The sequence below is a fragment of the Pygocentrus nattereri genome, chromosome 25 (genome assembly GCF_015220715.1).
Source record: "Pygocentrus nattereri isolate fPygNat1 chromosome 25, fPygNat1.pri, whole genome shotgun sequence".
Taxonomy (NCBI): domain Eukaryota; kingdom Metazoa; phylum Chordata; class Actinopteri; order Characiformes; family Serrasalmidae; genus Pygocentrus; species Pygocentrus nattereri.
The window spans coordinates 33842187-33856787 of NC_051235.1; the positions used below are offsets into that span (position 1 = coordinate 33842187).

Consider the following 14601-nt stretch of genomic DNA (forward strand, 5'->3'; position numbering starts at 1 on the left):
GGTGTGGAACCAACAACCTGTCTCTGAATGTGGACAAAACTAAGGTGATGGTTTGGGAATTGCTCCACCTCGGATTGCAAGACCCTACCGTGTATAGTGAGGACAGCTGGGAAAATCATCGGGGTCTCTCTCCCCTCCATCATGGACATCTACATCACACGTTGTATCCGGAAAGCCACCAGCATTGTGGACGACCCCATCCATCCCTCACAGGGACGCTTTGCATTGTGCTTCGTGGTGTAAAGCTTGGATGCAGCTGCTCGGCCATGGAAACCCATTCCATGAAGCTCTCTACGCTGTTCTTGAGCTGATCTGAAGGCCACATGAAGTTTGGAGGTCTGTAGTGATTGACTCTGCAGAAAGTCGGTGACCTCTGTGCACTATGCCCCTCAGCATCCGCTGACCGCTCTGTCATTTTACATGGCCGACCACTTCGTGGCTGAGTTGCTGTCGTTCCCAATCGCTTCCATTTTGTTATAATCCCACTGACAGTGGACTGTGGAATATTTAGTAGTGAGGAAATTTCACAACTGGACTTGCTGCACAGGTGGCGTCCGATCACGGCACCACGCTGGAATTCTCTGAGCTCCTGAGAGCGACCCATTCTTTCACTAATGTCTGTAGAAGCAGTCTGCAGGCCTAGGGGCTCGGCTTTACACACCTGCGGTCATGGAAGTGACTGGAACACCTCAATTCAATGATTTGCAAAGGTGACTGAATACTTTTGGCAATATAGTGTGTGTGTATGTATGTATGTATGTATGTATATAAACACACAATTATACATTTACATTTTAGTGACTTTAAGTGAATTCATAGAATACACATAAAACCACAGATTTTGACCTAGAGTGCTTTATAGAGAAATGTAATACAATTAACTTTCTTTTTCTCTGCGCGTTACGTTGGCAGACTTTTAATTTGAAGCCACGTGTACCTTCATCATTAACACAGCTGGCATTAAGCTGTACATTCAGCAGATAGAAGTGATTTAAAGCCCAGAGGTCAGCAGGCAGGGAGGCGTTGAGAGGTGTTCAGTAAGTGTCCAATGTTTCTGTGAAATGTACCGAACCGAACCCGGCAGAGTTTTGCGTGTTATGGAGAAACACGTTCATAAACCTTTCTCGTGGTAAGAATCGTGCCCTGGCTAAACTGGGCTGAAGATGGCTTCCGTTTCGCCAACGTCTAGTTCGAATTTTGCCGTTCCACCTTAAGCGGTGCAGCAATTACATTATGGCGCCTCAGTTCTTATAACATTAACTGCCGCTTCATTTAAGGTGGAGCGGGCCAGTTCGAAACACAAGCCAGTTCCAACCTCGCGGTTAAGCTCTTAATCCCTTCCATTCCCGGCAGCCGCGGCTGAAGTGGTTTGTGCCCTACGACGTTAAAACAACATATTTCGGCGTTGGAGCATCAGCAAGTAACAAAACCGAAGGGAAAAAGTCAAAGCACTGAAAGCTAAACCGAGCTAAACCAAAGTGAGAGCATTGGGCCAGCTATTTAACTGAGCTCGAGGTCTTAGGCTTTACTACTTTTTACTGCACAGACCAGGTTGACTTTGCAGCCCAATTTCATGGTGTCATTCACTTTACTAGGTTGTTAAAAACAAACAAACAAATAAAACATCTTGATTATAGTTTATTTCACAGCTATATTTTATATAGATATTGGCCCTGAGTGATTTAACACTGGGCATGGTAAACCAGAAGCTGGATTATACAAACCTGTTTTTACACTGAACTCTACCACATTCCCATTTTTGTTTTATATTTGAGTTTCATATGTTACTCAAAGGCTTTTCAGAGGTGGTGGCCTGAAAAAATGAGAAATCTTGAAAGTATGCAGTTCCTTTGCTGTTGAAGTATCTGGGTATAAGAAATAAATTTTAAAAATCATATATAGGTAATCATTGTAAAGTTCTCAATCCTTAATTAAATCCATTGATAACTAACTTGTGAAATATTTCCCTGCAGTTTGAAATGCCACCCCGTATCAGTCCCCTTAAGGATGCAATTCAGCACGTTGTTTCAAAGACAGACAAAACATGCAGACTAGAGGTGAAATACATCAATGCAGTGAAAGGTAAGGTGGTGTCTGATAGATTTATTAGTTAGTAATTATTAATCTAACACTGGTTGGGTGATATACCAGTTCATGTGGTTTACCAGGTGAAACTCTTTTTAAGGTATTAGTTTTGTCATTACTTTTATACCAGTGTGCATGTAAATGCAGATAACACAACATACAAACAGTGCAGACCTCACTGACTCCCTCACCTCTTGTGTAGTGAGCTGCAGTAAAAGTCAGTCCTTTGTGGTAGCCATTAATGTAAATATACTAAACTGTGATATACACCAAAAGCATCAGTAATCTTAATTATACCATGATATAAATTGTTGCCCATACCGCCCATATGAGCATCTGATGCAAACCTTCAGGGTACATTAAATAGGCACTATATTGCTGTCTATCTCAAATGAGCGACCATCTGTTGAGGTCAATTTTTGTGTTTTTTTTTGTGGTTCATATTACCATAGACAAATGAATAATGGTAGAATAGAGAAAAGTTTTCCTGTTTTGTTGAAAATGTTTTTGTTGTGTTTTACAGGACGTGGTGTATTTGCAAAGGGTTCAATTTGCAAAGGAGATTTTGTTGTTGAATATAGAGGAGATATGATAAATGATGCAGAATCCCAGAGAAGAAGAAAACTTTACCACCCGTCATGTGCTGCATTTATGTTTGCGTTTAAGTGGAGAGGGAAAACATGGTGGTAAGATTTCAAGTTGTTCCTAAACTACACTCCTTATACTGAACTATACTACGCTAAACTAAGTGATACTCTAATTTTGGTGTAATATATTGTGTAAGCCCTTTTTTATGTTTCCATCTTTATAAGTATTGATGCCGCTAGAGAAGATGGATCATTTGGACGGCTAGTTAATGACGAACACCAACATCCAAACTGTAGGATGAAAAAAATTGACGTGAATGGAAAACCCCACCTTTGTTTGTTTGCCTTGAATGACATCAAAGAAGGAGAAGAAGTAACTTATGACTATGGAGGTGAAGATTGCCCGTGGAGAACAAAGGTATGTTGCACAGTACACAGTAAACAGAACGGCTATCAGTGTTTCAGAATGTATTAAATAACCTTGTGCTTGAATTATAGTTTGAATAAATTAGAAATATGTTTGTCTCTATTACTTTGAGAAAAAAATCTGCATAACAAAATACCAATCAAAATACCAATTATTTTAGATTAGTGAGTGTGTTTACATGCACTTAATAATCTGATAACTGCAGAATAACAGACTGTGTCAGTAACTGATTCACTTTGTGTACATTTAATAATCTGATAATTGCAGAAAATCAGATTGTGTCAGTATCTAATTCAATGTGTTTACATAGTCTTGAATAATCAGATAATGGTGAAACTCTGGATCTGCATGAGTTAGACAGGAATCGGATTTCTGCTTTATAACTAATTCTTATTAAAAATGTTGCAGGTGGGTGAAGAAACAGCTAATGATGCAAATGTAGAGAACTCCAACCATCCCTTCCATTTAAAGACTGGGGATGAACATAATGTGAAAACTCAGCAGGTATAATAACAATTTTAAATCAAATGTTTAATTGCATACAGATTATGTAAAACAGTGTGGTTGGTTAGTGTAGTGGTTAACACCTCTGCCTTCTATGCTGTAGACTAGGGTTCAGTCCCCGCCTGGGTAAACACCCTACACTATACCAATAAGAGTCCTTGGGCAAGACTTCTAACACTGCCTTCGCCTACTTGTGTAAAATGATCAAATGGGTTAGGGTTAGGGTTGAATTTTAAGTCGCTCTGGATAAGAGCATCAGCCAAATGCCATAAATGTAAATGTAAACAGAAACAGAAGCATATCACTAAAAACTGCCTTTATAGATAAGCAGCATACAAGCTGATACTATGGCGGCATGCAACTTCGGACGGACCCTCCTCTCAAAGTCTCAGATGGATGATGCTACTGGTCCAACCAACACTACTCAACAGGTACATTCACGTTCATAGCTTCAATTTGACCTCTACAGTCTTTCTTTGTCAAGTTTTTTTAGTTTTGTTATTTTAAGCATCGAAAAGGAGGAAGAAATTTATTTAGACTGTGATCTAGTGTGAGGCAGTAGACCCAAACACAATTTAATGTTGTATGTCCAGTAGCTTAGTGGTAGTGGGACAGGTAGAGCAGATTTGAACTTTCACAGGGATTTTAATCTTGGTTAATTATCACTCTATTCTGGACACTCACGACGTCCCCACAACACACCTTCAGTCAGTGTGTCAGCAGAAGGTGTGTTTGAATGGATCGAAACAGCGTTTGAAAACTTGGATAAAAACTGGTCCCCACAAGGAACTTTAGCATAGAGTGTGAAAGGTGCCCAAAAACCTGTTTAGGGTGTGTAAAGGTGGTCAGAGCTTGGCTGGGCAGAAAGAAATTTTTTTTTATTTTACTTTTTTTTTCTCTGAAGTCTGGTGTATGTTGCCATGCATCTCCTCTAAGAGATTTTGTCTGAAGAGGCAGTCAGTGTTTTTGTCTGTCATACAGTATTTTCATCAGATTGACCTTTTTTTCTATGTTTTAGTTTTCTAAAATAGTGTCTTTATGAAATATGCATTTACAGATAAGCAGCGTTACAGATAATGCTATGGTAGCGCACGACTCCCGTCCTTCCCTCCTGTCAAAGACTCAAATGGATGATGCTACTGGTCCAACTAACACTACTCAACAGGTACATTCATGTTCATAGCTCCGTATAGAGTTTTACAGTCTTTCTTTGTCACGGTTTTTTTAGTTTTGTTATTTTTAGCACCTAAAAGGAGGAAGAAATTTATTTAGACTGTTATCTAGTGTGAGTCAGTAGACCCGAACACAGTTTAATGATGTGCTTACAGTAGCTTAGTGGTAGTGGGACAGGTAGAGCAGATTTGAACTTTCACAGGGATTTTAATCTTGGTTAATTATCACTCTATTCTGGACGCTCACGACGTCCCCACAACACACCTTCAGTCAGTGTGTCAGCAGAAGGTGTGTTTGAATGGATCGAAACAGCGTTTGAAAACTTGGATAAAAACTGGTCCCCACAAGTAACTTTAGCATAGAGTGTGAAAGGTGCCCATAAAACCTGTTTAGGGTGTGTAAAGATGGTCAGAGCTTGGCTGGGCAGAAAGAAATTTTTTATGATTTTACTTTTTTTTTCTCTGAAGTCTGGTGTATGTTGCCATGCATCTCCTCTAAGAGATTTTGTCTGAAGAGGCAGTCAGTGTTTTTGTCTGTCATACAGTATTTTCATCAGATTGACCTTTTTTCCTATGTTTTAGTTTTCTAAAATAGTGTCTTTATGAAATATGCATTTACAGATAAGCAGCGTTACAGATAATGCTATGGTAGCGCACGACTCCCGTCCTTCCCACCTTTCAAAGACTCAGATGGATGATGCTACTGGTCCAACCAGCACTACTCAACAGGTACATTCATGATCATAGCTTCAATTTGACCTCTACAGTCTTTCTTTGTCAAGTTTTTTTAGTTTTGTTATTTTTAGCACCTAAAAGGAGGAAGAAATTCATTTTGACTGTGATCTAGTGTGAGTCAGTAGACCCGAACACAGTTTAATGATGTGCATACAGTAGCTTAGTGGTAGTGGGACAGGTAGAGCAGATTTGAGCTTTCACAGGGATTTTTATCTTGGTTAATTATCACTCTATTCTGGACGCTCACGATGTCCCCACAACACACCTTCAGTCAGTGTGTGAGCAGAAGGTGTGTTTGAATGGATCGAAACAGCGTTTGAAAACTTGGATAAAAACTGGTCCCCACAAGGAACTTTTGCATAGAGTGTGAAAGGTGCCCATAAAACCTGTTTAGGGTGTGTAAAGGTGGTCAGAGCTTGGCTGGGCAGAAAGAAATTTTTTATTATTTTACTTTTTTTTTCTCTGAAGTCTGGTGTATGTTGCCATGCATCTCCTCTAAGAGATTTTGTCTGAAGAGGCAGTCAGTGTTTTTGTCTGTCATACAGTATTTTCATCAGATTGACCTTTTTTCCTATGTTTTAGTTTTCTAAAATAGTGTCTTTATGAAATATCCATTTACAGATAAGCAGCATTACAGATAATGCTATGGTAGCGCACGACTCCCGTCCTTCCCGCCTTTCAAAGTCTCAGATGGATGATGCTACTGGTCCAACCAACACTACTCAACAGGTACATTCATGTTCATAGCTTCAATTTGACCTCTACAGTCTTTCTTTGTCAAGTTTTTTTAGTTTTGTTATTTTAAGCATCGAAAAGGAGGAAGAAATTTATTTAGACTGTGATCTAGTGTGAGTCAGTAAACCCGAACACAGTTTAATGATGTGCATACAGTAGCTTAGTGGTAGTGGGACAGGTAGAGCAGATTTGAACTTTCACAGGGATTTTTATCTTGGTTAATTATCACTCTATTCTGGACGCTCACGATGTCCCCACAACACACCTTCAGTCAGTGTGTGAGCAGAAGGTGTGTTTGAATGGATCGAAACAGCGTTTGAAAACTTGGATAAAAACTGGTCCCCACAAGTAACTTTAGCATAGAGTGTGAAAGGTGCCCATAAAACCTGTTTAGGGTGTGTAAAGGTGGTCAGAGCTTGGCTGGGCAGAAAGAAATTTTTTATGATTTGACTTTTTTTTTCTCTGAAGTCTGGTGTATGTTGCCATGCATCTCCTCTAAGAGATTTTGTCTGAAGAAGTAGTTAGTCTTTTTGTCTGTCATACAGTATTTTCATCAGATTGATTTTTGTTTCTATATTTTAGTTTTCTAAAATAGTGTCTTTATGAAATATGCATTTACAGATAAGCAGCGTTACAGATAATGCTATGGTAGCGCACGACTCCCGTCCTTCCCACCTTTCAAAGACTCAGATGGATGATGCTACTGGTCCAACCAACACTACTCAACAGGTACATTCATGATCATAGCTTCAATTTGACCTCTACAGTCTTTCTTTGTCAAGTTTTTTTAGTTTTGTTATTTTTAGCACCTAAAAGGAGGAAGAAATTTATTTAGACTGTTATCTAGTGTGAGTCAGTAGACCCGAACACAGTTTAATGATGTGCTTACAGTAGCTTAGTGGTAGTGGGACAGGTAGAGCAGATTTGAACTTTCACAGGGATTTTTATCTTGGTTAATTATCACCCTATTCTGGAGACTCACGATGTCCCCACAACACACCTTCAGTCAGTGTGTCAGCAGAAGGTGTGTTTGAATGGATCGAAACAGCGTTTGAAAACTTGGATAAAAACTGGTCCCCACAAGGAACTTTAGCATAGAGTGTGAAAGGTGCCCACAAAGCCTCTTATATTTTTGGTGTGTAAAGGGTAGACAGGTCTTGGCTTGACATAAAGAAATTCTTTGTTTTACTTTTTTTTCTCTGAAGTCTGGTGTATGTTGCCATGCATCTCATTGTAGAGATTTTGTCTGAAGAAGTAATAAGTCTTTTTTCATGTCACGCAGCATTTTCATCAGATTTTTTTTTTTTCTATATTTTCATTTTCTAAAATAGCATTTAATATGAAATTTCCATTTACAGACATGCTGCATTAAAGTTAATACTATGGCGGCGTGCAACTCCCATCCTTGTCTCCTGTCAGAGATGGATGATGCTACTGGTCCAGCCAACACTCCTCAACAGGTACTGTAGATTGAATTCTCCAGTCTGTCCTTGTCACTTTTTTGTTGTTTTGTTATTTTAAGCATCTAAAAGGAAAAAGGCATTTAATTGTAACTGTGATCTAGTTTGAGTCAGTATACCTGCGCACAGCTTAATGTTATGAGTGGTATTGGAACTTTTCCAGCAGATTTGAACTTTCACAGGGATTTTTATCTTGGTTAATTGTCATTCTATTCTGGACACTCACGACGTCCCCGCAACACACCTTCAGTCAGAGTGTGAGCAGATAGTGTGTTTGAAAAATTGGACTGGTTCCCACAAGGAACTTTAGCATATAGTGTGAAATATTCTCAGAAAGGTTATTTTGTTTAACATGTATGAATGCAGAGCTTGATTGGACAAGAAGAAATATTCTGTTATGAATTTGATGTTTTTCTTTGTTCATTTTTTTTCAAGTAATATGTGTGTATGTGTCTCTCCAAATAATGGTGTTAAATGTTATTTATTTTGTTTGTTTCATTAACAGATTGTGACATGTTTTGAAAACAAAAATGAAGTTTTTGTACCAAGACTGAGACGGACTAAGAGTGTCATAGTAAGTTTTCAATTAAGTGGCAAAACGAAGATCTGAGGTTGTATTTACAACTTCAAACAACAACCTTTTTCATGATCAGTTATTCAGTGTGTTGAATTATTCATTGATAAATCATTTGGTCTGTAAAATACCAACAAACAGTGAAAATCCATGCAGTACTTTTTTTTGTACAAGAAGTAAAAAATCAACCCTTATACAATTGTCAGAATAGTTGCTGATTTACTTGTCAATTTACTGATAAACTGTTTAACTAATTGTTGCAGATTTACAGATTTCTCATTATTTTTGTTTTTTAGATAAAAGACACAGATCTTGAAAATTCTGATGAACTGTATGATTCTACATCAGAGGGTGAAGATGATTCTACACCAGACAGTTCAGATAATTACATTCCAGATACTACTTCTGAAAGGGACAGTGATGATAGCCTTAAACCAAAATATAAGTCTCATGATGATTTACTGGATGTCTATGGCTCAGTGAGTTCCCCTGTCTGTGACTCCACAACTTCAGACAAAATGATCTCTGATAGGCACAGACTTACATCTGAAGTGTCTGGATCAGATGAAGAACCATGTTCAAGTCAGAATGTAAATGACAGCATTGTTGTTGGTGCATGCACAAAAAAAGGTGGGAAGAGAGTGTACAACAAGAGACAGTATTGCTTGTATTGCTGTATCCCTTATGCTAAGATGGCAAGGCATCTTGAACATGCACACCAAGATAAATCTGATGTGGCTAAAGCTTTAAGCTTTCCAAAGGGTTCCAAGGAGAGAAAAACCCATCTAAACTACATTCGCAACCGAGGAAACTATGCTCACAATGCTGCTGTCATGGAGTCAGGAAAGGGAAAACTAGTGCCATTTAAACGTCCACCTAAAGAAGTGCAAGGAAATGACTTCATGCACTGTGCATACTGTCAAGGACTTTTTACAAGAAGGGTGCTATGGCGACATGTGCGCAGTTGTAGACTTCGACCTGGATCGGTTGCCCCCAAACCAGGAAAGAACCGTGTTCAGTCCATGTGTACATACACAGGGCCTGTACCTTCAACTATTAGTAAACAACTGTGGGGAGTAATCAGTGCCATGAATCCTGACCCAATTACAGATATAGTAAAAAATGACCAAGTCATTATTGATGTTGGGCAGCACTTGTTAAACAAAGGTGGAACATCAGCCAAAAATCAACAGTCTGTGCGAGAGAAGATGCGAGAAATGGGAAGGCTGATTCGCAATGCTAGAAAAGTCACCACCTTAAAAAAAATGGAAGACCTCATAAATCCAAAGAAGTACATGGAGACTGTCAAAGCTGTCAAGTTGACATGTGGGTATGACAGTGAAACAAATAAGTTTTTGATTCCATCACTAGCAAACAAACTTGGGAATACCCTGGTTAAAGTAAGCAAACTCTTAAAAGCTCAGGGATTAATCTCAAACAATGACAAACTTGTGAAGAATGCCAGTGAGTTTCAGGATGTTCATCAGGAAAAGTGGAATGAACTGATCTCGGCTACAGCTTTGAGGAACATCAGGGAAGCAAAGTGGAATGTGCCTACTGTCATGCCCTTTACCGAAGATGTCCAAAAAATGCATGCATATCTCACTCAAGTGCAAGATGAGTGGTACAATTCACTCTCTGAAAGTCCCTCTACAAAGGCCTGGATGGAGCTGGCAAAGGTGTGTCTGGCCCAGATCATACTTTTTAACCGGCGCAGGGAAGGAGAGGTGGCAAGCATGCCCTTATCTGCATTTTCATCAAGAGACACTTCTGACCCACATGTGGATGTGGACTGGGCGCTCTCTGAAGTGGAAAAAAAACTCTGCAGACACTTCTCAAGGATTGTTATTAGAGGAAAACGCGGTCGCCCGGTTCCAATTCTTCTGACTCCAAAAATGCTGGGTGCGTTAGAACTCCTTGTTAAGCAGAGAGAGGCTTGTGGGGTTCTAAAGGACAATGGTTATATGTTTGCAAGACCAGAAGCTATGACACATTTCCGAGGTTCAGACTGCATTCGTGGCTTTGCAAAGGCATGTGGTGCAAGGTGCCCCGAGTCGCTAACATCTACCAGACTGCGAAAGCATGCTGCAACCCTTTCAACAGTCCTGAACATGACAGATACAGAGATGGATCAGCTTGCCAATTTTCTTGGACATGATATAAGAATCCATCGTGAGTTCTATCGACTACCTGAGAAGACGCTGCAGCTCGCCAAGATCAGCAAAGTTCTAATGGCACTGGAGCAAGGAAGATTAGCAGAGTTTCATGGCAAGAACTTGGATGAAATTGGGATAGATCCAGATGGTGAGTTATTTGACTTTCATTTGTTTATTCTCTATTCCTTTTTGTTTAATCACATTGTTAAGCTATACTTTGTATATGTCTCACAGAAAAAATTCTGGACAGTGATGAAGACACGAGTGCACAGGAGGAAAAGCGTTCATCATCAACATCTACTGTTGATGGTATGTTTTGTCAGTAAATTACTGTTGAAACAGTATATTTTGCCACTATCGTGATAAACTTAATTTCTTGCTTTTTATTGTAAGTCCCAACACATAGGAGTTTCAGCTATTATTATATAGTTATTTAGCTAACTAATGGATAATGACAATGATTTGTTGTCATTATAGTGTAATATAGTTTGTCAAATGTGCATATCTTTAGGATATGGAATGACTGTAAAAAAAACAAAAAAAACAAAAACAGTGATGTAAAAAAAAATCAAACATAATTAATGGGATACTTAAATCAAACCTACTGTAATTCCATGACAGTCATACTTTCATGGTTAGGTCTGTTTTTTGTCTAAACACTTTTAGCTGTCTAGACTACCCAGGTAAACTGAGTGAACTTGAGCCGGTTGGCACTTTTTGTCGTGGCTTTTTATTGTACACTGATTATAATAAAAAGAAGATGAATATACTTATAAAATTTATGCTTTAATTGCACAATTATGCTTTAATGGTTTAATGCACTTAAATGCACTAACTATAACTCAAACATCCTTAATGTATTGTCAGCATTCTGAGGCATTTTGAAATTATTCGATTATGAATTAATTTCTATAGAGCCATCAGCAGAAGAGTCACTTTCTCCCACCAAGAAGAATGAAATGCCGCCACCACCACCACCTAAGAAATACAAACGACTATCAGATGAAGATGAGACACCTTCAAGATTCGGTGCTATGAGGCATTCTTCCAAAGGTAATCTCTTTACACATTTTTATTTTGTATGTTAGAGACATACTGTCAGTGTATGAATTAAACTAGAAAATGCTGTGGTAACACTGATGGCAGCCACATGGGAATATAAAAAGACTGCCCACCTTTGAATCACTGACCACCTGACATCTGCTTGTAATTTTATTGGTGCATCAATACCATTTTTTTCCAGACTTAGCAAAAGTACATGTTTCTTAGTACTTGCCAATACTGATTTTGCCATACAACACCATAACCTCCTTAGAATTGTTTAGTTCTTAGAGAGAATGACTGCATGTGCATCTGAGTTTATGTCTGGTGGGAATCTGCCAAGGAGGAACGCTTAAGGTTACAGACGGATTTTGGTCTGACTCTCATGGAGTCTGCAACTTTTCTCTGTGAGAGCAGAACCTCCTTCACTGCCAGCTGGTGTCATTTGTTCATTTGTGCAGCAGTGCACACTTGGCTTATGCCACAAGGTATCAGCTGGTATTGGATTTTGATAACAGTAAATTTTTTTGAGGTCAAGTACAAGTTAATGAGCATGGTATCGGCTGGTACAATGTTATTGATTATATTATTGTGTTATTGATGCATCCCCAGTAATTTTGTCACTGAAAAATTAAAAATCTGTGCTATTTAAATTTTTGTTACTTTTCTCTGTAAAGGCTAAAAAATGAGCAGTACAGCAATTTACAGATTTCACAAACTGTTGCTCACTCATTAAACCAATCATTAACACAGTAACAGAGGGAGTTCTTTAACCAGGTACACTATATTGCCAAAAGTATTCAGTCACCAATCCAATCATTGAATTCAGGTGTTCCAGTCACTTCCATGGCCACAGGTGTATAAAGCCGAGCCCCTAGGCCTGCAGACTGCTTCTACAGACATTAGTGAAAGAATGGGTCGCTCTCAGGAGCTCAGTGAATTCCAGTGTGGTACCGTGATCGGACGCCACCTGTGCAGCAAGTCCAGTCGTAAAATTTGCTCACTGCTAAATATTCCACAGTCAACTGTCAGTGATATTATAACTAACCGGAAGTGACTGGGAACGACAGCAACTTAGCCACGAAGTGGTCGGCCACGTAAAATTACAGAGCAGGGTCAGCGGATGCTGAGGTGCGTAGTGCTCCGATGGACGAGTCTGGGTTTGGCAGTTGCCAGGACAACAGTGCTTGTCTGGCTGCATTGTGCCAAGTGTAAAGTTTGGTGGAGGGGGGATCATGGTGTGGGGTTGTTTTTCAGGAGTTGGGCTTGGCCCCTCAGTTCCAGGGAAAGGAACTCTTAATGCTTCAGCACCAAGAGATTTCATGCTTCCAACTTTGTGGGAACAGTTTTGAGGACGGCCCCAGTGCACAAAGCAAGGTCCCTAAAGACATGGATGAGCAAGTTTGTTGTGGAAGAACCTGACTGGCCTGCACAGAGTCCTGACGTCAACCTGATAGAACACCTTTGGGATGAAGTAGAGCGGAGACTGCGAGCCAGGCCTTCTCGTCCAACATCAGTGTCTGACCTCACAAATGTGCTTCTGGAAGAACGGGGACCTGTCAGAAATTCCCATAAACACCCTCCTAACCCTTGTGGAAAGCCTTCCCAGAAGAGTTGAAGCTGTTATAGCTGCAAAGGGTGGGCCGAGATCATATTAAACCCTATGGATTCAGAATGGGCTGTAACTCAAGTTCATATGCATGTGAAGGCAGATGACCAAATGCTTTTGGCAATATAGTGTATTTATGTGCTCACCAATTTCTGGGCAAAAGCATTCACCTACTTAATAAAATCCATACTAAGTCAGCTAATGCTGTTTTTGTTTTTTATTGTTTCCCTTTTAAGATGTTTCCATAAATACCTTTATGGTTTGAACACTTTGCTGCCGAATTGTTGTGCCCAACTGCTTTAAGTGGTTCTGTTCTGTATGCACATGGATCTCAAGATCACAGTGCTCAGAAATCCATCTGTAGTTGTTGGTGGGGTTACTTGAATCATTGGTAGAGTCTTCTAGGTGCTTGAAATGGGACTCGTAACAGTAACTGTTCTAATACTTAAAATATTAGCAATAACTAGCCCCTATACCAACTGCCAGTGCTGGATGTTCACAGAGGCTCAAGCAGTTTAATGAGTGGATGGATGCATAGTATTACTTGTACTTGCAGTATTACTTATACTGTAAAAGCAACACAACATGAAGTAACTTTAATATCACCTGAAATCATTTTTAACAAAGCTAAAGTTGATACTGTACTGTGCTGTAGCACTGTATTTTAGAGGCTTACATATGTACTGATATAGGATTAAAACTTCAGATCAGAATTCCAGCTCAGAATCTTCCTTATCCTTTCAATTACAGATTTGTTTTTTCTGACCGCTTTCAGGTAAAGCTACCCAGAAGAAGAAAAGACCCTGGAAGCAGACAGAGGTGCAGGCGGTGGAAAGGCACATGAATCGATTCATAACAGCTTGCACTGTACCAGCAAAGAGTGACTGTGAGAGGTGCTTAAGGGCTGAACCAGAAGCTCTTAAAAACCGGGACTGGCAGAACCTGAAGTTCTATGTTTACAATCGCATTACGGCCTACAAAAAGAAACTGTAGCATACATAATGTGAAGATTACCAACTCTACGGTATGGTCATTTTTGTTTCTCATATTTCAGCAAAAAGGTGGAGCTTATTTCCTGTTGTTTTAAAAGCATTTCCACATTTTGTTATTTTGTTCTGAAGTGAAAAAAAATAGCAAAAAATGCTAAATGTTTATTGGCAAATGTTTTTAGAAAAGAATCATTTGCACCAATCAGGCATAACATTCTGACCACCTCCTCGTTTCTACACTCACTGTCCACTTTATCAGCTCCACTTACTGTATAGTTCCACTCTGTAGTTCTACAGTTACAGACTGTAGTCCATCTGTTTCTCTGATACTCTGTTACCCTGTTCTTCAGTGGTCAGGACCCCCATGGACCCTCACAGAGCAGGTACTGTTTGGGTGGTGGATCATTCTCAGCACTGCAGTAACACTGACCTGCTATGTGAGGGTAGATGGCGTCCTGACCCCTGAAGAACAGGGTAAAAGGGGGTAACAGAGTATCAGAGAAACAGATGGACTGCAGCTATACAGT

General features: G+C 39.6%; 1 protein-coding gene across 3 annotated transcripts; it reads left to right on the forward strand.

The window, feature by feature from the left end:
* The first annotated feature begins 958 nt into the window (after window positions 1–958).
* On the forward strand, window positions 959–14207 carry LOC119262440. Of its 3 annotated transcripts, XM_037534413.1 has the most exons (16): window positions 959–1037; window positions 1974–2082; window positions 2609–2771; window positions 2898–3090; window positions 3508–3603; window positions 3927–4034; window positions 4661–4768; window positions 5397–5504; window positions 6132–6239; window positions 6867–6974; window positions 7604–7705; window positions 8211–8279; window positions 8576–10583; window positions 10670–10744; window positions 11351–11488; window positions 13861–14207. In XM_037534413.1, the coding sequence occupies exons 2-16, from the start codon at window positions 1980–1982 to the stop codon at window positions 14076–14078; spliced, it is 3705 nt and encodes a 1234-aa protein (XP_037390310.1). In that variant the 5' UTR covers window positions 959–1037; window positions 1974–1979; the 3' UTR covers window positions 14079–14207. The 3 variants fall into 3 exon arrangements, with proteins under 3 accessions (XP_037390310.1, XP_037390311.1, XP_037390312.1); XM_037534414.1 differs by lacking the exon at window positions 4661–4768; XM_037534415.1 differs by lacking the exons at window positions 4661–4768; window positions 5397–5504; window positions 6132–6239; window positions 6867–6974.
* The last annotated feature ends 394 nt before the right edge of the window (window positions 14208–14601 follow it).